The sequence below is a fragment of the Mauremys mutica genome, chromosome 6 (assembly GCF_020497125.1).
Source record: "Mauremys mutica isolate MM-2020 ecotype Southern chromosome 6, ASM2049712v1, whole genome shotgun sequence".
Taxonomy (NCBI): domain Eukaryota; kingdom Metazoa; phylum Chordata; order Testudines; family Geoemydidae; genus Mauremys; species Mauremys mutica.
In genome coordinates, this window is record NC_059077.1 from 88,904,357 (window position 1) to 88,930,357 (window position 26,001).

The 26,001-nt window shown below is 43.6% G+C and overlaps 1 protein-coding gene across 12 annotated transcripts in view; it reads left to right on the forward strand.

Moving 5' to 3' along the window:
- RFX3 (regulatory factor X3) overlaps positions 1 to 26,001 on the forward strand; it is a 238,959-nt gene that overhangs the window by 174,484 nt on the left and 38,474 nt on the right. For all 12 annotated transcript variants that reach the window (XM_045021039.1, XM_045021044.1, XM_045021043.1 and 9 more), the window contains 2 exons: positions 3,017 to 3,198; positions 8,987 to 9,106. In XM_045021039.1, coding sequence (XP_044876974.1) covers positions 3,017 to 3,198; positions 8,987 to 9,106 — 302 coding nt within the window. The remainder of the gene's footprint in view (positions 1 to 3,016; positions 3,199 to 8,986; positions 9,107 to 26,001) is intronic.

A 26,001-nucleotide genomic window follows, 5' to 3' on the forward strand; every position in this document is an offset into this window, starting at 1 on the left:
GAGTGTGGTTGCCTTTATTAATGCTTGCTCGTTTTTGTGAGTTTTTCATTTCTCCTCCTTTTTTTCTTTTTGTGCATGAGGTTGACTTGACTAATCAATTTATAATCTAATGTTGTATAAACATCGGAGTTTTAGTGAAGCCAGAGTCAATTTGCCAGTTTTTACTATGTAAACGCTTCATACTTATCCATCCTTAAATGTTACTAATACTATTAGTCAACAAGCTAGTATTCAAATCCTGAACAGCTCAGATATAGAATTCTCATTCTGCATTGAAGAATAGCTTTACAATAGCTGTATAATGTTTGTAGATTATTTTCCTTTTAAAATTATATACAGCCTTGGGCACTCCTCTTTCCAGCAATCTAGCAAATAAATTCCAGACTGCAATCTAGCAAATAATCACTTGATGCCTTTTGCCACTGAAATACATCCACGCTAGAGCAAAAATCTTTGTTTTATACTTATCTTGGATTATGCTCTGCCAACATTGGCTAATGCAAGATACAGTTGAAATAACATCTGTCAAGAATTCAGATCATTAGTAAAGTGCACTTAAAATGAATCCTAATAGGTTATAATCCATCTGGAAAAAAAATCCCAAATGTTACATTTAGAAGTTAATTGGGAAATGCATTTTTTTTTTTTTGTCAATCAGTATTTCCCTTTGGGAAAAATAAGAATAGTTCACCCTTCTTAATCTATCCTGATTAACAGAGATTAAATGCAAAGGTTGAAAGATGTAATTATCTTGGTTTCTAGCCTCAGATATGCTTATGTCACTTAATTAGTGAAATAAATAGTTTTTTTTTAAATAAACCAAGGTAAAGGTTAAAGTTTCCAGTGATATTTTTTCATAGGCTTTATATCAGAATGGTAAACAACCAATTTAAAATACATTTATGAACACTATGACTCAGTATTTTTTTAAAATAATGATTTTAGATCTACCAGCTGAAATAAGGATGATAAACTGCTCTGTTTTATTACATTCTATTTAAAGTGCAAAATTGTCTAAAAGTCTAGCTAACAGCTCTACATCGTGGAACCATTTAAGTATGTCAAACACAGAGACATTTCTTCTTGTGGGTATTTGCCTTCCTGTCATCCATATTACCTGCTAGCAAGTTAAAACAATAGAAGCCATCTCAGCTCATATTTTAGAACATAAAATAAAGAATTACAACTTTATTTTCTATTTTGTTCTCCATACAAAAGGAGAACATGAAGATCGCCTCTAAAAGGTCTTAGGTGAATTGTTGTTCTCCTTGCACTTGGCAAAGTGCACATGACTCTGATTGAAACAGAGGTGAGAGTACATTAATTATACCTCTAGATTTTAGTGAGTACTAATGTGTGAGAGTCTGTAGAGTGGGGGCAGGAGCAAAGAACGTTCTATATTAGGAGTACAGAATTACATTTTTTCACATTAAAATATTTAAGATGTGTCTTAAATGATTAATTATGTTCAACATTAGCAGAAGTTTTCTCTTCCTTATCATTGAAAAGTTTGTGGTACCACTCTTTATTAGTAAATGAATGCAACAGACTACAGTATCATCAAGTAAACTGATCTTTTTGCTGTTGTTCAAACATATATTTTAATCATGTTTTGCCTTGATACTTTACATTAAAATTTGTTGCATTAGTTCTCAACAGAAATGTGTATCAGAACAAAATTTTGTTGCATTGGTTGAAATCATTTTAAAGATGCCTAGTTTGGAGTTTCATTAGAAACTCAAAACTGAGCCCAGATTTTTAGTAAAATCCACGAATCTGACTGATTTAAAGATTCACACTGAAATCATGCTCTTGGCTTTGACATCAAAACTCGTGAAACTTGGTAATTTCAACTGATTTCCTGTTTACATTTTTGGGCTAATTCAAACCCAAAACTCAAAGGAAAAGTCGGGGGGATACAAATCCATGGTATGGTAAGCCAAATGAAAGATTATCAGAACCCCTAGAAAAATGAAACCACAGACTTTCACACAATTCAAGTATAACCATCATATAAAAATATTCTTATTTTACGCTGTCATTTTTCTACTGAGTTAAAACTGGTGGGAAGATCAGAGTGAAACTGACACAAGCAATCAACCTTGATAAAGTGCTTTTTTTTGGTTTGTTTTCTCATCTGTTAGTGGCAGTTTTATATTAGATATGTTGTGAGTATTCCCAAAAAGATACCATTTGTGCCTCATACTATAGAGCCACTGAAGTACTCAGCATGCAAGTGTTTTTTCTGCCACCTTCCAAAATTACCCACCAAAGTTCTAAATTAAATGACCTAGAGAGAGAGAGAGAGAGAGTTTTCACATGATTCAGTCCTATTTCCACTTAAGTTAATGACAAAATTTCTTTTGGCTTCAGTGGAAGCAGAATTGGGCCCATAATCTTTAATAGCTGTATCAGTTCATTTTAGCACCACCTAGATTGCTCCTTGCCTTGTGTTTGTTTTTTGTTTCTTTATATATAGTTAAAAAAACAAAAGAATAAATCTTGTTCAATTAAATAGTGTAACTGATCTGAGTGCCTGGGGAAGCGAAACAACTCTGTGCAATACAATAGTCTAATAATGCATATGGATTAAATGACTCTCCATCAGTCCAACAAGCAGTTTCTTTTCTTTGGTTGCGTAAATACATTTATGATTGGTTAAATTCCCTGACGTACTAACAATTTGTCTCCAAAGCCTAGATCAATGTACTGAAAATTAAAGTGTGGTACTGGACTCTTGAATACTTTAAGAAATGGGGACTATCTCAGGTCACAAGTGTTATGAGTTCTGCTATTTCCATGTGTTTCTGAAAGACTCAAAGACACCATCGCATATCTAACCCCTCTAAAGAGAACTGCCTTCACTTGAAGAAAAAAGTCACCATTGAATAGACGTTAAGAGCAATCTCAAAATGTACTAAGCTTTGAATTGTACAGCTATGTTAATGATAGCCTAAAATGTTTGTTATGAAATTATCTGAATTTACTTTTCTTCACTGTCTCCTATTTGAAATAGCTCCAGTGGCTCTTAGACAACTATGAAACAGCAGAAGGAGTCAGTCTCCCCAGAAGTACGCTTTACAATCATTACTTACGACACTGTCAGGAGCACAAGTTGGACCCAGTCAATGCTGCCTCCTTTGGAAAACTCATAAGGTCAATTTTCATGGGGCTACGGACCAGGAGACTAGGCACCAGGTCTGTGTAAAACAATCAGATCTTAGATTATAGCATAGAGAAAGTGTGGTGATCATTGTGATCATGAACCTTGTATATGATACACTAAACAAGCTGAAAGAAAACATTACTTAAATATTAAAATGTTTGTATATCAATTTCTCATGTAATGTCAAACTGTGTCAAGTTGTTACAAAAACCCATTACATTTCTCCTTGTCCTGAAATCACTTATTAATTCTGAAACATACACAGCAGATTTATAACAATACAAATATACTATAGGCTGTTGGTTGGAAACTATGCATCAGATGGAGAATAATTACTATATTTCTTATGAGTTACAAATCTAATTATATTTGTTTATTTTTCATCCAATACTTAATTTAAGTGTATGCTGAGCACAAAGTGATGGTTGATCATTACATATGAGATAATAGGGGTGTTCTGCCTTTCTATATAAAAATGAATGAGTGATTTTAATGTAGATGAATATTTTTATCAACTGATTTTTTTGTTTGTGTTATAAGGGACTGTTACTTAATGCTGCCATGATTCTACAGCTTAATTACAAAATAGCTTCAATTCCTTATTTATAAATTGTCATTACTGTTTTTATTTCATGCAGAGATATTTCTGTATAGTATGATAAGTAAATATGAGGGACACTAAGTGTAAAAATAGAGGATTTTTTTTCTCTGTTTACCCAGTGTAGTGGGCTACAGTTAAAGCCTTCTAGCAGATTCCATTCACTCATTCACAGCTTTTCCAAACACTTACCTCTTAGGCTGAAATGTTCCATGCTTGTTCTGTCTGAAGGAAAAATATTTATTATTAACTTTTTTGTAAATGTGAGCCTTTAGGGACCCTTTAGCCATGTTTGAGTTAAAGGAGAGTAAGGGAACAAAGATTTCTAATCACAGTCTTTTTTAAATGGGGAGCTAACAAAATTGGTGAGTTTTGAAATTTGAAACTTCTCCGTTATTTGCTTTGACAAAATAAATAATTTTCATTCAACCAATAAATGAGAATTTGAAAATAGTGTATTGAGCAAGACCGATAGAAAATGTGTTTAAATCTTTTAAGTGTATACAGATGTACACTTACACATGTTGCTAGCAAGTTCCATGGAGCTGAATAGTTAAAGATTTTTTCCATTTCTTGTTTCCTTGTCCAGTCCTTCCAGATACTAGGACAGCAGCAGCATGTCGTCAGTGGTATCAAAAGCTGCTGACAGAGCTAATGAAACTTTCACATACACCTGATCTTTTTTCCCTATTACCAAAAGGAGTTTGTCGATCAAGTATTTTCTACACCCCATCCAGGGTTAAAAGAAAATTGAAAATAATTTGGGAAATTAAAAAAAACCAACCATATATCACCACAATCATCTAATAATCTTAAATCTTCTCCACCACTAAAAGGGTTCAAGATAAGGTAGTAATTGGCACTGTTGTCAGGTGACAGTTTCTTGAGGAAAGACATAACCGTAACTTATTTAAGGATAGCTGGATTTTACTAGCCATGAGGAGCCTGGTCTATTTTGTCCATTGTACTCTACATCTTCCCAGCACATCCATTTGTCTCATTTATATTTTGCTACTGATCCAGTGGATGTCTCTCACTGGTGCACTGTTGTCACTTTTGTTTGTAAAATACAGATGGCAAACTCCTTGTGCCAAGCTATGCTCAAAATATTAACTGAGAGGAAGCATTTGAATTACTGCTGCACAGAACAGTTTTGTCTGGTCATAACTATGTTGGTCCAGTCATTGATGAGAGTTTCTTAGCTTTAGCCATACTCACAATAGATATGTCTACTATCAGCTCCATCAGAAAGAGCTCTTCACCTCTATGCTCTAGTGTCTACCATTGTTGTTTTGTGTAGGGGCAGTTGTGTTGGTCATTTAGGGTAGAAGATTATCATCATGTAATGCAAAGATATTGACCATGTCCAGCCGTTGATAATTATTTTCTTAAGTGTTCTGAAATCTTACTTCATCAATCAATTTGCATTCAGTCTTGTAAGCCCCAATATCGGCCAAAAGATGTTATCTTTTTTTTAAAATAAGGAGAAAAACACTAGTTCCATAGGTTTAAAAACACATTCAAATGTTGTTTGTACTTAGAATCTTTTTCTACAAAGGCCCCAATCCTGCATTTGACTATACACAGACAGACTACTGCCCCTGTGCTCAGCCCCGCTGAAGGCAGTAGGGCTACATACAGGTGCAGGGGTCCATGTGTGCTTAAAAAGTTTGAAGTCTGGGACCAAAATTATTACAGTCTGACAAGCCCGAAGTCTCTAGGAGCATTGGTGCCTTTAATATTCTTAGCCTTGCTCAACCTAAGCCACTGAATGCTGCAAAAGTTCTAACAACATTTGATTAAGGGTCACTGCTGTTTGCGTTACTATATATCAGGTGATTTTAAACACATATGTGTGTGTACATGTGCACTGGTGTGTGTGTGGTGGTGGGGGGGGTATATTCAAGTACATTGAGCTTACACATGCCCAGGGACAAATTATGACACACTTACTCACCCTGAGTAATATGTTACTTCACAAATAGTCCAACTGAAGTCAGTTGGGCTACACATGGTATAAGGTACTATTTATCATCAGTACAGGTATCACAGTCGGATGCATGATGATTTACTGATTATTTTAAAGCCCCTTTTTGCCTGTCTGTAATCTGTTTCCATAGAAACAGGGACAGCATCTTGCAGCCTTCACCAGGATTGTTAGAAAATTTGTAACTTTCAGTAGCTCGGGGTAAGCTCTGCCAGTTCAGTTTTAACAGCACGCAGCCTTTAGGATATTGTAGAATCCATGCACATACTCTTTTTTTCCATTGTATATAGTTCAATAGATATTGCTATAAGGCCATCACTGAAATATTTGGTAAATTCTTACAAATTTCAGCAATTGCCACTGTAGGCACAGCAAAGTGTCTCTTTGTGATTTCATAGATCTTACATAAAACTAAAGAGCCATATAAACCAAGCAACAGAGAGCGAATACTTCTTAGGTCTGACAGTATTAGATACACAATGCCATCACTTCAGAAGGGTAGTGAGGTCATAGATCCTGCCCACCACTCTTCATTAGCTGCTATTTCGTATCCTCCATGAGAGGAAGAACCCCCTGCAATCACTTTAAAAACATTAATAGCTTCAATTTACTACTTAAATTCTTTAAAACAAGGCTTCTGATGTAGCACTTATGTGTCCTTCTTCAAGTGGAGGGAGGTCATTCAGTATGTGGAGTCTTGCTCAGGACACTAAATTCTTGCAATATTTTCCTAGGAGATAACCAAAGGTTTCAGCCAACAGAAGTGCATATAATCCTAGCTAATCTAATGTCAGGGTAACAGAAACTTGGTTATACTGGTGCAAAGCCAAAATAGGAATGCATATGCCACACAAACTCCTTATTACTGGCATAGCAGGAATGAGAGGGTATGACTATAGAGAAGGAGGTGTGACTGGGACATTTTCTACACAACAATTATCCTCAGATGTTTTTTTCATCACTAGTTGCCCTTGAAAGCCAACGAAAGTTAGAATACACCTAAGGCTGAAACAGCCACCTATAAAGCAACACCAAGATCAGGGAAGTACAAAGGGGAGCTCTGTCAGGGTTCCCTCCCCACTCTGAACTCTGGGGTACAGATGTGGGGACCCACATGAAAGACCCCCTAAGCATTTTTCTACCAGCTTAGGTTAAAAACTTCCCCAAGGCACAAATCCTTCCTTGTCCTTGGATGATTACTGCTGGCATCACCAAGTGAGTTAGATAAAGATTCAGGAAAAGAACCACTTGGAGTTCCTGTTTCCCCAAAATATCCCCTCAAGCCTCTTCACCCCCTTTCCTGGGGAGGCTTGAGAGTAACCAAGGTGAGCACAGACCCTTAGGTTTTTAGAAAACCCAATCAGATTCTTAAAAAACAGAACTTTATTATAAAGAAAAAGTAAAAGAAGCACCTGTGTAAAATCAGGATGGAAGGTAATTTACAGGGTAATCAGATTCAAAACAGAGGATTTTCCCTCTAGGCAAAACTTTAAAGTTACAAAAACAGGGATAAACCTCCCTCTTAGCACAGGGAAAATTCACAAGCTAAAACAAAAGATAATCTAACGCATTTCCTTGCTATTACTTACTATTTCTGTAATATTGGATGCTTCATTCAGATATGGCTTAGGGAGATGTATTTTCCCTGCCCTGGTTCCTCGCTGACCTGGAGAGAATACACAAGGAAATAAAACAAACAACCTTCCCCCACAGATTTGAAAGTATCTTCTCCCCTTATTGGTCCTTTTGGTCAGGTGCCAACTAAGTTATCTGAGCTTCTTAACCCTTTACAGGTAAAGGAGGGATTAACCCTTTACAGGTAAAGGAGGGATTTTATGCTACCCTTCGCTATATGTTTATGACAAGCTCTAAGTCGGGGTCCCCAACGCAGTGCCCGCAGGTGCCATGGCGCCCGCTGGGGCATCTATGTGTGCCTGCCTACTGGCCGCCAAACAAGCAGCCGCCAAAATGCTGCTGAAAAGCGGCAACGTCAAGAAGCATGGCCACCATTTCAGCGGCAACGCCTCTTGATGACACTACTTCTCGGCAGCGTTTTGGTGGCGACGCTTCTATGCGTTGACGCTTCTCGGCGGCATTTCGGCGGCTGCTTGTCTGGTGGCCACGCTCCTCGGCAGCTAGTCGTCCAGTGCCGGAAAGGTTGGGGACCGCTGCTCTAAGTTATCTTAGCCCACCATCTGCTGCCTTGCACTCTATGTTATGTCTGCACTCAAAGATCTGGCACTATATAGTAAAGGTCTACTAAAAAAAACTTTAAAAAGTTCTTGCTTTTGTCTCTGGAAGGAAGAAAACTGAAAGAACACTGATACTGAACTTACTATATTTAGTGCTATGCAAAAGTACAAGTACTGATATTCTCTTTACTAACATTGCATATGGAAAAACTGATATTTTCATCAGTATTTGCAAACTAATAATAACAATATAATTGGTCTGTTGCTGTACAAAATTGTGAATTTGCTTCAGGTAGAAAGTCCCCATTTCCACAGCATTTTTTTCTCTTCCTGTCAGCTATGGCAGTTTTTTTCTCAGAGTTCTGATTTATAAAGTAACCCTTACCATCTGAAAAATATATTGTTGAAGAATACAAATAATGGCTTATAAAGTATTTTTCAAAATCAGTAATGACAGGATTTCACTGTTGCTTTATTCACAAAAACAGTATGTTTTCCTATTTTTGTTCTGTTTCAAAAATTGTGATTTCAAGTCTCTCTAAAAATATCATGCTATGCTTAAAAGTTTCTCTCTCTCTCTCTCTCTCCCTCCATATACAAAATATGAATAAGATTAAAAAAAAAAAAGACCATTAGAACAAGTTTCTTGAGATCACTGACACTGAAGTTTAGTTGAAACTTTAGATTACCAAATTTACTTTGTCAGGGTATTTTTTCACAGATTTATTATGGATCTTTTGGATCTGGATAGTATGAATTATTGTCTCTGCATATGAGTCAATTTAAGGGACATTTACTGGGCCTGATACTCCTGGTTTTCACTGATGTAAGGGAGAGGAGTTGATCTTATGAACCCAATGGTATTATACAAGTATAAAATTGGTGAATCAGGAGGAGGAATTGGAGAGGACAATCAGGTCCAATTTCTGTACCCTATTTTCCAGTAGAGGTAAATTGTAATACTTTAAAGAAAAAAAAACAGGCTGACAAATAATTTTTGTTTTATCAACTTTTTTTTTCCTAATTCTTATTCTTTCGTAAAGGGGGAACTCCAAATATCATTATTATGGGATTCGTGTCAAGCCAGATTCTCCTCTTAATCGGCTACAAGAGGACATGCAATATATGGCTATGAGACAACAACCCATGCAGCAGAAACAGAGGTACAATGTGGAAATTGTAACTATACTAAATAAACATTTTTTCATATTTCTAGCACTAGAAACCTGGGAGGATTGCTTAAATGTGATGCCAAACGCCTATCAGCATTTCTGGAAATTACTTGTCTATATTAAGTAGTTAAATAAACCTCTCTAGTATGCATATATTTTGCAGCAAAAGGGAGTAAAGTTGTCTTTTGCATTTTTAAAGGAGCGTAGGATGCTTATGTATGTGCTTTTTAATATAAAATACTTATTTGCCATTCTGACCCACTAAATAGATACTGTTGTTCTTGCATGGAGATGGTATCTGTTGCATATGGGTTTTTTTCCTCCCCCATTGGTATTTTAAAAAGGTATTGTAAGGAGAAGCTGTGTGATGTAGTATACTGGGCATCAGAGTGGGCATCAGGAGACCTGTGTTCTATTCCTGTCATTGGGGACAAATCAGACTAGATTTACACCATACTTTGTTAGAAAAAGGTTTGGATGTGAGTTCTTTTCCACTAAAGTGCTAAAAAAATTGTACAAGTATCAGGATTGTTTCTTGATTTAGAGATAATTTTCATTAAACTTTGAATTTCGGCAAAAAAAGAAAAAAGGTTTAAAAGGCTGCAAGAGATGGTCCTGATATATTTCTTAAAACACTGTATTCTTGTTTACAAGTCTTTAAAATTCCACTTCTAATGAGATCAGAATTGAACTTCTGTTAAGTTTGTTCTGAAGTTTCCAGATACAAGTTAGACAAAATGTTCCAAAAGACAATGGTAAAGTTGCAAATATTGATACTAAAAGCAAAGTATAATATAGTTGTCTTGAAATTTATCATCTGAGCAGTCTTTTGGATTATTTTCTCCCAAATTGATTGAATCTGATAAGATACTTTGAATTGCAAACTCAGTTGTTCATATTTTACAATTACATCTTGTATGTGGCCTTATAAGGCAATGGATCAGATTTAGCCTGGGATTGACTTCCCCTTTGCATCAGGAAACATAGCGTATCATCCCTACCCAAAAAGAGGGGAGGTGCTGGCCAGGAACCGACATGACCGATGTCATCTAGATATGCTTTGATTAAATGTTTTCTCTCAGCAGCTGCCACTAGTAGTGCTTCTGTGAAATTCCAGCTGTAATTTAAAGCAGCTCCATTCACTGGAAAATTCCAAGGAAGGGAGGTGGCAGTAAAACTATCTGTCTTCCCTTGGAGTATGTAACCGCAAGGAACCAAGATGGCAGAGGGAAACTGCGGAGATTTGCATATGTTTGAAAAAGACTGCCTTAGATGTGTGGGTTCTAGGGACAATTCAAGACAGATACATATATATTTGATAGGCTGACATGATACCACAAAAGGAAATATTTCATATCTGTGAAATCAAGGAATCCAGAAAAACTCGTGAAGTCAACACAGATATCTCACAAGCACTACAGAAAGAGGAGCAATCCCATACAGTGTACTCAACATTTTTTGTTGTCTCAAAAACAGTCAGGACCTACAATCCATATTCAGTCTCAAAGCTATAATGTTAGTTCAGAGAGCATTGAAGACAAGATCATTGCCCATTGAGCTACAATACTTACTCCTGAGGGCATTCTGCTCCCCCCAAAAAATAAAAAATTCTGCACCTAAAAATTCTGCACACAATATTTTAAAATTCTGCAAAATTCTGCAAATTTTATTTGTCAAATAAATGTGGAGGCTCCAGCATGGCATTGGGGGCCACAGGCCATTGGCTGCACAGAGGTGGGAGATCACTCTGCAGCTCCCCCCGTCCAGGACACAGACTCAGCAGTGAGGCTGCACCCAACCCTGACACAGTGCAAGGACGGTGCCTGCCCCAGAAACATCCCAGGGCTCTGCCCCTCTGTGTCAGGTGCACTAGGTGTGGGCAGGCAGGCTCAGCCTGGCAGGATCCAAGAGTGGAGGGGCTTAGTGTGGGGGGATCCAGGTGTGGGTAGAGAGGGTTCTGTGTGGAGCAATCTGCGGGCGGTTGGCTCAGTGGGGATCTGGATGCAGGGGGGAATCCAGATACACAATTGCTTGTCGGGGGGTTCTGGGTGCAATGGTAATGGGACTCTGCAGGGGGGTCTAGGTGAAGGTGGTTGGGGCTCACCGGGGGTGGGGTCTGGGTGTGGGAGGAATAGAGCTCAGCAGGGGAGTCTGGGTGTGGGGGGTTCAGTGGGGGACCCAGATGCTAGGGGAGTGGGGCTTGGTGGGGTGGAGATCCAGGTGCAGCTGGTTGGGGCTCGGTGGGGTGGGGATCTGGTGCAGGTGGCTCGTTGGGGTGGTCCAGGTGCAGGGGGAATGGGGCTTGGCAGGGGGGTTCTGGGTGTGGGGAGGGGGGTGAAGCTCGGTGGCAGGGTGGATGCATGGGGGTTAGGCAGATGGGGGGTAGCTTACCATACAGTGATCCCTCCTCCTGCAGCTGAAGAGTGATAGGTGCAGGGGGAGGGGAGCGTATGCAGAGCTTCGTGTAGCCTGGGGTGAAATCTGGGAGTGGGTTTGACCCAGCCCCGGATGTCATGCAGGGGAAGAGGAAGTCCTTTCCAGCCTAGCCAGGACTAGCAGCTGAGCCTGGCACAGGGTGGGAGCCACCAGCCAGGTCTTCCCCAGTCCGGCCTCCTGCCCTACAGTGATTTACCTCTCTGCCAGCTGCCCTGGGCACCCAAAACATACTGCTGGGGAGAGTTGCATGACTGCTCTTGTTGCTTCCATGTCAGAAAGTCATTTTTCTGTGGGGAAGCAAAGAAATCTGCGGGGGATGTGAATTCTGCACATCTGCAGGAGTGCAGAATTCCCCCAAGAGTAAATACTTCATTTTCCATCATGATAAAGTAGTTCTGAAGACCAATTTTGCTTTCATCTCAAAAATCAAATTAGTCTTTCTCAGATCACAATAAATACCTGCTTGAATCCTAAGCATCTTATACTCCTGAGGGAATTCTGCGCCTCTGTGCACATGCAGAATTCATGTTCAGTGCAGAATTTTTTTTTCTGCAGAAAATACATTCTGCCCAAGAAGTGCTGCAGTTCCACCTTTCACCCAGCAGAGGCTTCTATGGCACCAGAACAGCCGGCTGACTGGCTGTAACAGCTAGCAGCCAGCTGTGTTCATCACAGCAGCCTGCCCATGGAGGCAGAGTGGGGCACACAGGGCTGCTAAGGAGTCAGACTGGGGTTCAGAAGGGCTAGTGGGGGGACAGACTGGGGAGCAGGTTAGAAGCTAGTGGGTTGACAGCACTGAGCCAGGGCTGAATGTGAGGGGGCTCCAGGGCCACATGGGGATGGGGGGAGGACAGGGCCATGTGGGGACAGCAGGTAGGAGGGCTTCAGGGGCACATGGGGAGGGGAGAGGGGGCTCCTGGGCCACATTTGGTGCAGAACTTATAATATTTTGTTGCAGAATTTAGTTGAAGAATTGGTGCATAGAAAGACTAGTAGGATGATTAGAGGAATGGAAAACCTACCTTAGGAGAGGAGACTCAAGGAACGTGGCTTGTTTAACTTAATCAAATGAAGGCTGAGGGGAGATATGATTGCTCTCTATCAATACATCAGAGGAGACATGCTAAAAATAAAGATAGCCATGGCAGAATGAGCTGCAGGACAGGCTATGTTGCCCTGAGTATGTGCTTATCTGAGACCGTAGGCACCTACTCAGGGTGGCTAGTCCCTCCTGCCACTCACACTGCTGCGACTACATTCTGCTTTTCATATGCTAGCTTGAGGAGAGGGGTGTACAAACTTTCTGGCCTGAGGGCTGCATCGGGTTTCCAAAATTGTATGGAGTGCCAAACAGCCAAGCGTGGCCTGCCCCACCCCCTATCCAACCCCTCCTGCTTCTCACCCCCTGATGGCCCTCCCGGGACTCCTGCCCCATCCAACCCCCCCCCCCATTCCCTGTCCCCTGACAGCCCCTGAAGCCCCTGCCCCTGACTGCCCCCTGCCACCCCATCCAATCCCCCCTTTCCTTCCTGACTGCCCCCCCCGGACCCCTGCCCCCATTCAACCCCTGTTCCCCGCCCTCTGACCACCCCGCCCCCTATCCACACCCCCGCCCCCTGACCACCACCCCGAACTCCCCTGCCCTCTATCCACCCACTCCCTACCCCCTTACCTTGCTGTCTGGAGCACCAGTGGCTGGTGGCGGTACAGCCGTGCCACCTGGCTGGAGCCAGCGCAGCACAGAGCACCAGGTCAGGCCCCAGCTCTGCAGCTGCGCTGCCCCAGGAGCTCGCAGTCCGCCGTCCAGAGCGTTGCGCTGGCAGCAGGGCAAACTGAGGCTGCGAGAGAGGGGGAACAGCAGGGGAGGGGCTGGGGTCGAGCCTCCCCAGGGTTGGAGCTCAGGAGCCGGGCAGGTGGGTCCCACGGGCCAGATGTGGCCCGCAGATCATAGTATGCCCACCTCTGATATAGCCTGTTGAATCCTTTTAATTTAATGTACAATAATATATTCTGTTTTGAGTCATCTGTCTCACTCTAGGGAAAATTAGTATTTAAGCAGGTGTCCTTTCCAGGCGGGCATTCTTCCTTAGTACAATAACCATTGCATGTTTCCAGTTTGATTCACTATGGTATGGACTCCGTTTGCACAAGTAAAATTGCTGTTGTCCACCTCCTGTACCTTCCCAGGATAATTTCAAACACTTCTTTGAACTTTTGGAGGTATCAACTAATTATGCCGGCTCTGTGTTTTCTATCCCTGTCTCAGTGTACAGAAAACTTGTTTTTGTTTTGTTTTTGTGTGATCCAAAGATAACATCTTTTCCATCACCTCTCTCCTTGGATTTTTTGATGACTTAACTCAAAGCATTTGCTACTTGTAGAAATTCATTCATATCATTCTCTGGGACATAATGTAAAGAGACCATTCTTGACTTCCTCAATCTTATCCATTTTTTTTTAAATTCCTAGACAAATCATATCCAGTCTATTATACTGCCTAATCGTTAACACAACCAATTTATCAGTCTGTAGCTTCTCTTCCTGTAGCTTTATGGACCCTTTTAAAACAGTTTGGCCTTATAAGGGACACTAAAAAATATGGAAGTGTAACATTATTCGTTTCTCAAAAAAACAGTATAATGCATCAAAATCTATAAAAATTTTGCAATCTATAGAACTATGCTAAGGGTTGGTTATAATACAATATCTAGAGCAATGTTAAAGAAATTCAGATATTATAATACTAATCAGCTTTCCAATTTAGTGTTTAAGAAAAGAGCCTTCAGTTTCCTTTTGAACAAGCCCAGGTGTTTGAACTGTGCAGTTGTAGAGCTGATGTAACATCATGATCTAAAAATGATTTCGTTCTGCTTTGGCTTCCAGCCAGATAGATATGTCTCAACACTGGTTGTTGCGCTAAGTGTTGGAACCCTCATTTGTTCATTGTTGTCTTGTGATTCTCATTTTCATCTTAGCTATAATTAACTGTTCTGTGCTGGGCATTGAACTGATGAGAGATTTTAAAAGTTGTTTTCATCAAAGAAAGTTCACATTCTTTAGACTGTCTTTGGTTACAAATGGATGCATTTCTAATAAGGTCTCCAGGTCACTTGTTGGGGGTTCATTGTAGATGTGCAACAGTGCACTTGCAGGACAGTTACATATCTTCAAATACTATTTAACAGCTAGCATAACCTCTGAACCGATCCACTCACCAAAAAGCACTAAAAAAATCTAAATATTTTTCAGATATCTGTACATTATCTTTAGCTTTTTGTGTATACTGTAAGTTATTAAAGCATTTGGGTTTCTTTGATTTCATAATCATTAACAGATTTAGCTTTTGGTTGCTTGTGGCGCTGCAAGCTGTTAAAATTTCCATTTGCTTTTTGCTAATTTTAAAACCAGGGGCTGCTTTTTTTCCATTAGCGTCAAGAGCAAGCTCTTCGGTGGAACAAAACACTAAAATGAGGTTACATCGCTTGGTATGTTACAGGCAGCTCTCACATACTGGATCAGTATGCCAAATTCCCCTATTAAAAAATCATGAGTCAGAACCACAAGTCATGAGATTGACTGACTTAAAGTTTTTTTTTTTAATAATATATTCTGAAGTCTTTCAGTTTGCTTTTTGTTTTTTTGAGCCTTCAGGGTTCACATTTTCCAGCTTTTGTTGGCAAACCATGAGGGATAAAAACTTTTCCCCCGCCCCACTGAAAACTCAAATTCTCACTTAATAGTATGACTCCAGGTCCTGGATCTTTCAGAAAAACACCACATAGTGTAAGACTCACAATAAAATCATGAAAGTTGGCAGCATTGCAAAAGCAAAATCTTCAAGCCTTAAGAACTTATCCAGAAGGGGTGTTGCCTGTTTATAGAACTTCTTCTTTTGACTTAGTCCACTGTGACTTCTATTCCTTCATAGTCATACAACAGTTTTCAGTTCAGTTTTCTTTCTTACCAGTTTGCTTGTGTGTGTCCATGTAATATCAAAGAGGCATCTTGCCTTGCATTTCTATTCTTCAGTTTCTGCTCACTTTCCTTAATAAATGTAGGTGGTTTGTTGTAGAGAATTTGAGTCAATAGCTATTCATTATTTATATAGTGCCATTGTAACTTTACCTGCAATATGTTCAGTAGGATGGATTGGGGGGAAATGAGAGAAAGGGAGGCTGGAAAGGAGAAGTTTATGAAAGTCCAGATATAACCGAGATTACTGATCTTTTTTGGGAGGTGTAGTGGGGCGGCTGCCCCACTCCTGAAAAACAGGGGTTAAAAGCAGACCTGGAAAGGGCTGCAGCTGTGAAAGGCTAGGCTGATTGGGGAAGCAGGCACAGCTGGGGACACGTCCCAATCAGGCCACAGCTGGCCCTATAAAAGGGCTGTGAGCCAGGAGCTGGAGGAGTCTCACTCTAGCCCTAGAGTGGGAAGGGCTAGCTGCCCGGGAGCAAGGTATCTGAGGTGGAGCAGTGCTGGGGAAGGGCAAAGGGAGCTGGGGAGCTCCAGCCTGGTAAACGCTCAGGCTGCAGAACTTGGTGAAGGCCTACAAAAGGGGCAGCCCAGGGTAGGCAAAGGCAACAGGTCCTAATCCCTTGCCAATGATGAGTGGCCATTACACACTGCAGTCTGCCCCAGTGAGCAGGGACTAGATGACTGGCAGTAGTCACTGAGGCAAGGTGGGTTTAGAGGGTTGGGGGTTCCCCTGGGAGGGGAGACCCAGAGTGTGGGGGTATTGCTGGGGCAGAACCCTGAGGAAAAGGACACCGGTATCCGGGAGGGACAAAGGGCCTGAGGCAGGCAAGACATCAGCCGGCAGAGGGCACGCCGGAGCTGGAAAAGAGCTAATTCCCAGGACAACCAGCAGGTGGCGCCTCACCATTTAGTCGTCACTTCACTACACATGGTGGAGAATGTGGGCATAGATGGTCACCCTGATACAAGGGGGAGGGCAAGGACTGTGGAATTATTGCCTGGATCTGAGAGTTGAGACATGGAAGGTGGAGAAAATGGTGGACTGCTTCTGGAGAGCCTGTGTGGCCCATCTCGCCCAGCAGCAACGGGGACTGCTTCAGCTGCTGTGTGGGAGAGCACATGGACCTCATTGGGGGCCAGGCACCTGGGGCTAGAGGCTGGTGCCAGGGCCTAAAAACTGTTTTGCCTGTGGGCAACTGGGACAGTATAAACTGGAGTGCCCCTTCCGGAATGGAGCAAAGAGGCTCCACCCGGGGAAATGGGGAGCTGCCAGAGTGCCCCCTGTGAAGTCAACAGAGAGGCTCCAAACGTGTTGGGCCTGTGGGAAGCCTGGGCACAGGAAGAGGAAGTGCCCCTACGGGACTCACAGGGCCCAGGCTAGCCCTGAGGTGGCCAAAGGAAGGCACTGGATGTGCTTCCTGTGCCACAAGGGGAGCCAGGTAAGACAGCCTTGCACCCAGAGAAGAAGCGGGAGGCTGGAGGATCGGACTCCATCTGGGACTGGCCAAAGGGAAGTGGCAGTGTGGACCAAGACCCCCAGAGAGAAAGGGGCTGGGGCAGAGAGGCCCCAGCTAAACCTGGGAACCCACGCGGGAGCAGGACGATCTGTGGTGGGGACCCAGACAGACAGGGGAACCCACAAAGGAGCGGGACTGGCTACGGTGGGGACCCAGATAGTAGAAGAGGGAAGCAGGTTGCTCCTTTTAATAGAAAACCTGTGGCAGGAGAGACACCTCCCATGGGCCCAGCTAAGAGGGAAGCTGGGGGGATAGAGATACACCTCTCCCCCGCCTCCTGTGGTCTTAAGTGGGAGGGTATGTAGTGGGGCGACTGCCCCACTCCTGAAGAACCGGGGTTAAAAGCAGACCTGGAAAGGGCTGTGGCTGTGAAAGGCTAGGCTGATTGGGGAAGCAGGCACAGCTGCGGACACACCCCAATCAGGCCACAGCTGCAGACTGCAGTCTGCCCCAGTGAGCGGGGGCTAGATGACTGGCAGTAGCCACTGAGGCAAGGTGGGTTTAGAGGGTTGGGGGTTCCCCTGGGAGGGGAGACCCAGAGTGTGGGGTACTGCTGGGGCAGAATCCTGAGGAAAAGAGCACCGGGGTCCAGGAGGGACAAGGGGCCTGAGGCTGGTGAGACATCAGCCGGCAGAGGGCGCTCCGGAGCTGGAAAAGAGCAAATTCCCAGGACAACCAGCAGGAGGCACTGCACTGGTGTGTCGTCACTTGGCCATAGAAGGTTATAGACCCAGCACAGCCAGTTCCAAGTTTCAGCCCTAGAACAAGAGCGTTCTGGGAGATATAGCGCCACAAGAGATGCTAGGAATCACAGGCTGTGCAGCAATCCATGTGTGGAGATGAGGCAGAGTTATAAAAGAGATTATTTTCCTGGGATGCCATGTTTCAGAAATCATGAGTCAGACTTCCCAAAATCATGAGATTGGCATAAAAATCATAAGATTTTTTAAAAATATATGTTTTTGCTTACCTTCTGTTTTTGTAATCTTTTGGAGGTAAACCTCCCATCCCCAATTCGCATGTGATCATTTCAGCTTCAAAATTTTACCCTTAAATACATGCACAAAAAGGCAGGCTTTTTCCTCAAGCTTCTGTTCATGTGGATTCTACTCATGGATGTGCTGGCACCCCTGCATAAAAGATTGGACTTTTTTTTTCTAGTAGTGCCCTCTAAGGGTTGTGCATGCATTTGTCATGCTCCCCCTCCCAAAAGTGTAAGGGGCAACATGACCCAATCACCAGCCAGTTCCTTCTGACCTCCTGGGGAGCGGAACCCCACTGAGAGGAAGTTATATGAACTTTGTTATAGTGCCTAGGGCTGATAGAGTTGTGGGGGCTGGTATCAAAGGATTATGAAGTACTTAAAGAACAGTGACATTAGGCAAAAAAGCCAGAAGTTAAAAAACAGTGACGTTAGGCTAAAAAGCCAGGAGGGAAGTTAAAAAACTATTAAAGTGAAGGAAGAAGCCATGATATGGCTATATCCTATGGCCAGGATTCCCAAGAGAGGGTGGAAGAAAGCCCCCTTTCACTCTTCTGTATCAATAAGGGAAGTTTGTTGGATAGATAGGAAGTACCGTATCTTAGAGATGTTATGCAGAAAGAATCTGCAAGATTTAGTCATAGCCTGGATGTGAAGATCTAGAGAGAGCCTGGATGTGAAGACCTAGAGAGAGGCCCAAGTCAAAGATGACACCCAGGTTATGGACCCAAGTGATAGGATAATGGTGTTGTCCACAGTGATCAAGAAAGGAAGTAGCAGGGAGGGCTTGTGGGTCGGTGGAGAGCTTGAGCTTTGTTTTAACAATGTTGAGGTTAATGAGCTTGAACTGATGGCTAGACATCCAGAAGGAGATATCTGAGAGACAGGCCAATATTTTAGTTGGCCCTGCTCTTTGGATGGTCATAGGAACTCCTCACAAATGTAGAAAATTGACACTATTAACTGAAGACTTTTCATACTTTTACTGTACTTGTAGTTAGCCATGTAAAATTCCTCTGAGATCCAAATACCCTTTCTTATGAATCAAATTTGTTGAAATATGTAATATCCATAATGGGTCTGTATCCTTTATAGCTCTTCTTTCAGTACTAATAAAGAGGCCTGGGAAAATGAAAGACGTCTGAGTAAAATAAACAGTAGGGGAATTTTAGAAAAGAATTATTAGACCCGGAAGGTAGATTGCATATATTAGTGACTGGTAAGTATTTTCCGTGGCCATAGTTAAAGCTCAAAAGGTAACCTAGACAGGCTAGACACTTTGGAAGGAAATAAGAAAGCCTCTCATCACCCATATTGGTGAGGCTTTATTTTTTACTACTCATAAAAGACACAGTATGTCTAAGGTTGCCTGCTTTACTGAACCTCTGGAGAAAAAAATCTTCTCTCTTTACATTTCTCAGCTGGATCCTGCAAGTTGTTTCTCAGTGCAATTGTGACTGGTCAACTCATGGGATAAGTCACTCTGTCACCATGCCAGAATTCAGAATTTTCCCCAACATATTTCACATAAAGCACATTGGAGCAAATGCTAAAATAATCCTGACTTCAAGCACTAGAGGATTAAGTTAGCTTTTATATTTTTAATTAAGTTCTTTCTAAATCCTAGAAATTCTTAAAGGATTGTTTTTTATGCCCTTTAGGCATTTTGGATTGTATTCCAAAAGCTGAAAAGTTGTTAAATGACACATTCTGTAGCAACTAGCTAAGCTGTGTTGAAGTATCTGTTTTGGTTTGCAAGAATTTTCAGATAAAACCTGATGTTCTCTCCAGTATTTATACTGGTCATTTATAATTAGAAAAGAATTTCCAAATTCCTCCACTTCAAATTGTAGTAATTGCAAGTGCATCCACCCTAGAATCAGGAACCTATGCAGAAGAGTTCTGTAACCATGACATATGGGGTGAAATCCTGGCTCCATTTAAGTCAATGAGAGTTTTGCCATAGACTTAAATGGGGCCAGAATTTCACCCCTGGCCTCTATGTAAATGTCCTGGGATAGAGTGGCCATGTATGTGCTTTCAGAGACCTGATATCCCAAAGGTGATCATGCTTTAAGTGAACAATCAGGCCACTCTGATCTACATCAACAAAAATGGAGGGAGAAGGTTTCTTCTCCTGTGAAAGTGGCCATGTATGTGCTTTCAGAGACCTGATATCCCAAAGGTGATCATGCTTTAAGTGAACAATCAGGCCACTCTGATCTACATCAACAAAAATGGAGGGAGAAGGTTTCTTCTCCTGTGAAAGTGGCCATGTATGTGCTTTCAGAGACCTGATATCCCAAAGGTGATCATGCTTTAAGTGAACAATCAGGCCACTCTGATCTACATCAACAAAAATGGAGGGAGAAGGTTTCTTCTCCTGTGAAAGTGGAACTGGGCAGTTAGGCCCTTCGCCTAGACTTCACCGGCGCAAGTTGGCACACGAGGCCGTGTTGACATCAACGGCACCGTCTTGGCAGCACAGCCAGTGGCCTTATTGGAGCACGTGGGGAGTGCCAGTCAGAGTGATGACCCCTGCATACCACTCATCTGCCGCCGCCTTGGAGCAACAGCTGGTGGCACTGACAGCACCAGGCTCGGAGGTCAAGGCATGCTTGGAGGTCAAGCTAGAGGAGACTGCACTGACCCTTAAGCCTCCCTCCCCCACAGAGGAAGATGCCTCCCCTGGCAGTACAGTCATCATCTTCGTCTGCAGTTGAGGTGGTTGCGGAACCCTCAAGGGCCAGCCCGCCAGATGATTTTAAAGGACACCAGGCCCTGCTTCAAAGGGTATCTGAGAACTTGGGCCTAGAGGTGGAGGAAATGGCTGAGCAGGTTAACACCTTGTTTAAGGTCCTGTAAGCCTCTACCTCGCCCATGTCGCACTACCAGTTTATGATGGTGTCCTCAAAATTGCCACGGCCCCCTGGCAAACTCCCTCATCCATCCCTCCCACCCTGAAAAGGACTAAAAAGAAATATTTTGTCCTGGCCAAAGGGTTTGAGTACCTTTGCAGCAACCCTGCCCTGGGCTTGCTGGTGGTCTCTGCAGCCAATGAAAAGTATAAGAATGAACATACCAGTTCGACCCCCAAAAATAAAGAGGCCAAAAGATTGGACCTGTTTGGAAGGAAAATGTGTTCAGCTGCCAGCCTGCAATTCCGGGTGGTGAACCATCAGGCCCTCCTAGGAAGATAAAATTTTAACTTATTGGACTCTCTCTGTAAGTTCAAGGAGTCCCTACTGCAGGGAATTCAGCACCCTGGTGGAGGAGGACACCACGGTGGCTCGGTGCTTCCTCCAAATGGCATGGGACATGGCTGACTCAGCGGCTAGGGTGGTCGAATCGGTAGGGTTATGAGGTGCAGCTCTTGGCTTCAGACTGCTGGCCTCTCCCAAGAGATGCAGACCTTGATCCAAGATGCAGACCTCCCATTCGATGGGATCGGTCTTTTTTCAAAGCAAGAGGATGCAAGGCTGCATGGGTTGAAAGACACTTGGGCTACCCTTCCCTCATTGAGCATGCATATGCCGCAGTCTGCAAGAAAGCAGTTCCAGCCACCCCTGCCACATAGGCCTTGGCAATCTCATCCTAGGTCTACAAGGAGAAGAGACAAAGATGTTAGTTTCAGCTGCCTCCCTCCTTCCTCCTCCCGCTCATCTGCACAACCTGGCCCGGCAAAGCACTCTGGAGTCCAGAAACGCTCATTTTGAGGGTGCGCTCGAGAGCAACGCCCCAGGAACCACCCTGTTCTTTCCTCAGCCATCTTCGTCCGTACCGTCCGGCCTAGTCATGGGTCACCTCAGACCATTGGATGCTGGAGATAGTGTCTCAAGGCTATACCGTGAAGTTTTCGGCCATCCTTCCCTCCTACCATCTCTCTTTTTTGTCCCTCTTCAGAGACCCTTCTCGCGAGCAAGAGGTTGAGAACCTCCTGCACGTGGAGGTGGTGGAGGAGGTCCCTCTGGACATGACAGGAAAGGGATTCTACTCCCATTATTTCCTAATCCCAAAAGCAAAAGGGAGCCTCAGAGCCATTTTGGACCTGTGACACCTCAACAAGCGTCTCAAGAACTTGAAGTTTCCGATGGTCTCCCTGGCCTCCATCATCACTTCCCTGGATTGGGGAGACTAATATGCCACCCTCGACTTGAAGGACGCTTATTTCCATATTTCAAGGTCACAGACATTTCCTCCATTTCATAGTGGGCGAACACCATTTCCAATTTATGGTGCCGCCCTTTGGCCTCTCATTGGCTCCAAGGGTCTTCACAAAATTTATGGCGCCACTGGCCGCTTACCTGAGATGTCAAGGGGTCCAGGTCTTCACGTATCTCAATGACTGGCTCTTCAAGGGCAGGTCTTGGGAACAAGTACAGAGGAGCCTCGATCTGGTGCGTTCCACTGGCCGCGATCTGAGTCTGTTGATAAATGATCAAAAATCCATTTTAAGGCCAGTCCAACGAATAGAGTTCATCCAGGGCAGTTCTCAACTCCACACGAGCCAGAACCTTCCTTCCAAAGGTTCGTTTTCAGACCATGTCAGACCTGATCTGCCATGTGAAGAGCCACCCACTCACCACAGCTCACACCTGCCTGCGGTTGTTTGGCCTCATGGCCGCCTGTACATATGTGGTCAGTCATGCCTGGTTCCACTTCTGGCCTCTGCAAGCGTGGCTGGCATCAGTTTACATCCCCAACAGACACGACTTAGACTGGGTAGTCAGGGTGCCAGATCACATCCTGTCATCTTTGGAGTGGTGGCTGAACCCTGGGTCAGTGTTGAAGGGAGTTCCCTTCGTGGCCCTTCATATCAATGTCAGGTTCACCTGGCCTGCCAGGCTTTCTTGCCCCACCTGAGGGGCAAGGTGGTGCAGGTCCTCACGGACAATACCGTGCAATGTATTACATCAACAGGCAGGGCAGCACCAGCCCTTTGCCAAGAAGCGCTCAGCCTTTGGGACTTCTGTATGTGGCATGCATTCATCTGGTAGCCGCGCACCTGCCCGAGACCAGAAATGTGCTAGCAGATTGCCTCAGCAAGACCTTTTTGTCTTGCCATGAGTGGCCACTCCACACGGAGGGAGCCAGTACGATCTTCTAAAAGTGGGGTACTCCCCAGGTGGATTTGTTTGCATCCCATCAGAACAGGAAATGCCACATGTTCTGTTCACTCCAGGTGATGGATGGGGGTTCCCTGTCAGATGCTTTTCTGCTCCCATGGTTGGGGGCCCTGATGTATGCCTTCCCACCAGTGCCGTTGTTCCACGGAGTCCTCATGAAGATCAAACAGGACAGGGTGAAGGTTATCTTGATAGCCCCAAGTAGCCTCGCCAGAGGACCACAGCAGTCTGCACCCAAACCTGGAGGCATGGTACTTTTTGGCATGGCTACTGCATGACTGAATGCAGAAGAGTGGGAATGCTCAATGCGGGTGCAGCAGGTCTTGCTTGGTAGCAGAAAGCCCTCCATCAGAGGGACTTACCTGGCCAAGTTGAAAAGATTCACGTGCTGGGCTTTGGAACGAGGCATCTGGGCTGAGCAGGCCTCGGTGCAGGCGATCCTGGATTATCTCCTGCACCTCAAACTTCAGGGCTTGTCCCTGTCATCGATCAGGGTCCACCTGTCTGCTATTTTGGCCTTCCACCCTCTGTTCCAAGGCAGGTCGGTCTTTGCTCATGACATGACGGCCCAGTTCTTGAAAGATCTGGAGCGTCTATACCTTCATGTCCAGGACCCTGTCCCTCCCTGCGATTTGAATCTCGTGCTGTTGAGGTTCATGAGGCCTCCCTTCAAACCTCTGACTTCCTACTCTCTTCTCCTTCTCTCCTAGAAGGTTTCGTTCCTTGTGGCGGTTAAGTCTGCCTGCAGGGTGTCTGAGATCAGGGCACTTGCTTCAGAACCCCCCTATACCATATTCTACAAAGATAAGGTCCAGTTGTGGCCCTGCCCAAGGTAGTTTCCCAGTTTCATACCAGCCAGGACATAGACTTACTGGTCTTCTTTCCAAAGCCTTTCCAAAGGGGGGGAGGGATAGCTCAGTGGTTTGAGCATTGGCCTGCTAAACCCAGGGTTGTGAGTTCAATCCTTGAGGGGGCCACTTAGGGATCTGGGGCAAAAATTGGTCCTGCTAGTGAAGGCAGGGGGCTGGACTCGATGACCTTTCAAGGTCCCTTCCAGTTCTAGGAGATTGGTATATCTCCAATTATTACCTTTTAGCCCCATAAATCCGAAGAAGAATGCAGGCTACACACCCTGGATGTCAGGAGGATGCTGGCTTTCTATATCGACAGGACAAGGCCGTTTCGCAAGTCAACGCAGCTGTTTGTTGCGCTGGCAGACAAGATGAAAGGTCGCCCAGGATCTGCTCAAAGTATTTCATCCTGGATCACAGCCTGCATCTGATACTGCTATGAGCTGACAAATGTGCCTCCACTGGCGAGAGTCAAGGTGCATTCATGGCTCAGGTGCCGATCCAAGAGATTTGTAGAGCTGATACCTGGTTGTCTGTCTGTCTGCATATTCACGTCCCACTGTGTGCTTACCCAGTAGGCCCGGGATGATGCTGGTTTTGGCAGAGCAGTGCTCCAAGCCCACCTCCATTGGCACTGCTTGTGAATCACCTAGAATGGAATCGACATGAGCAAGCACTCAAAGAAGAAAAAACGGTTGCCTACTTTTTCGTTACTGTTGTTCTTTTAGATGTTTTCCTCATGTCCATTCCATTACCATCCTCCTGCCCCTCTGTCGGAGTTGCCGACGAGAAGGAACTGAGAGAGCGTAGGGTCAGCAGCGCCTGACACATGGGTGCGGCACTCAAGGGGATGCCACTGCCAACCCTCTGGATACCGCTAAGGCAAAAATCTCCGACTGCGCACATGGGTGCACACACACCTACAATGGAATGGACATGAGCAACACATCTCAAAGAACAGTTACAAAAAGGTAGGTAACTGTTTTTTCCTCAAATGAAGCACACCCAGGCTGGAATTCTGCCACTCTTCTGAAATCTACACAGAGTTTCTGTTGTTCTGCACAGGAAAAATTCAGACCACGGTGGAAGTTAACACCTTTCCCATTCCCTGGAGGACATTCAGGTTTACCTTGTTTCCATTTCCCTCTAGTTGCAAAACTTCTGACTAAGCTCCACAAAGACACAGTGTCCATATAAATCCAAACAGATTTGGTTGAGTTACAAACTGTTCAAAATCACCATTTCCCATCTGTGTTTTTCTCACAACAGCTTGTTCCTGGCTTAGAGTAAAAATCCTGAACATCCCAACACTGTACGCACTGCCTTCCTTCATTATGCCACAAATAGTGCACTTCTTGACAGGACACAGTCAACACAGATCCTCCCCCTGTGAACCAGGAGACTCTGAATTGAAGTCTCACTTCTTTTACTGACTAGTGTTAATACTTCTGTGTCCTTTGCAACCCTTATTCTTGAGCAAGGCCTTCTACCCCATTGAGGAGTTATACAGGCTGGAAATATAACCCAACTCTCAGCTACTTTAGCCAGGCTACTTTAGAAGGAATTTGTCAAATCTAAACACTCAACTATACAGCATTTCAAATGGACCTACTCATGAATTTGTAATCCACTATTTGAGTTTGTTACCCATCTTCTAGTGGCTGGTGCACAATGGAAAACAATCTATTTCTACTGCCAGCTATTATAGTTAATCCTTTCACTTTAGTGGCATAGGTGTTGAATATCCAGAAGTCAAATCCTGCTGATGAGAGGGAGGTTATTACATTTTTACATAACAGAATTCATTTTCTTTTTAAAAAAATCCTAGCAAATTACATACCATTCTTTCAATGTAGTTTTTTTTTTTTGGTATGATTTCAAAGGTCTGAACATTAGGAATGCAAAAATTAAGATTGTCCATGCAATGTTAATTTTACCTCCTTGTTTATATACATTATGATATAGGCTTTAATTACAGGATCACATACCATTTTTTTTC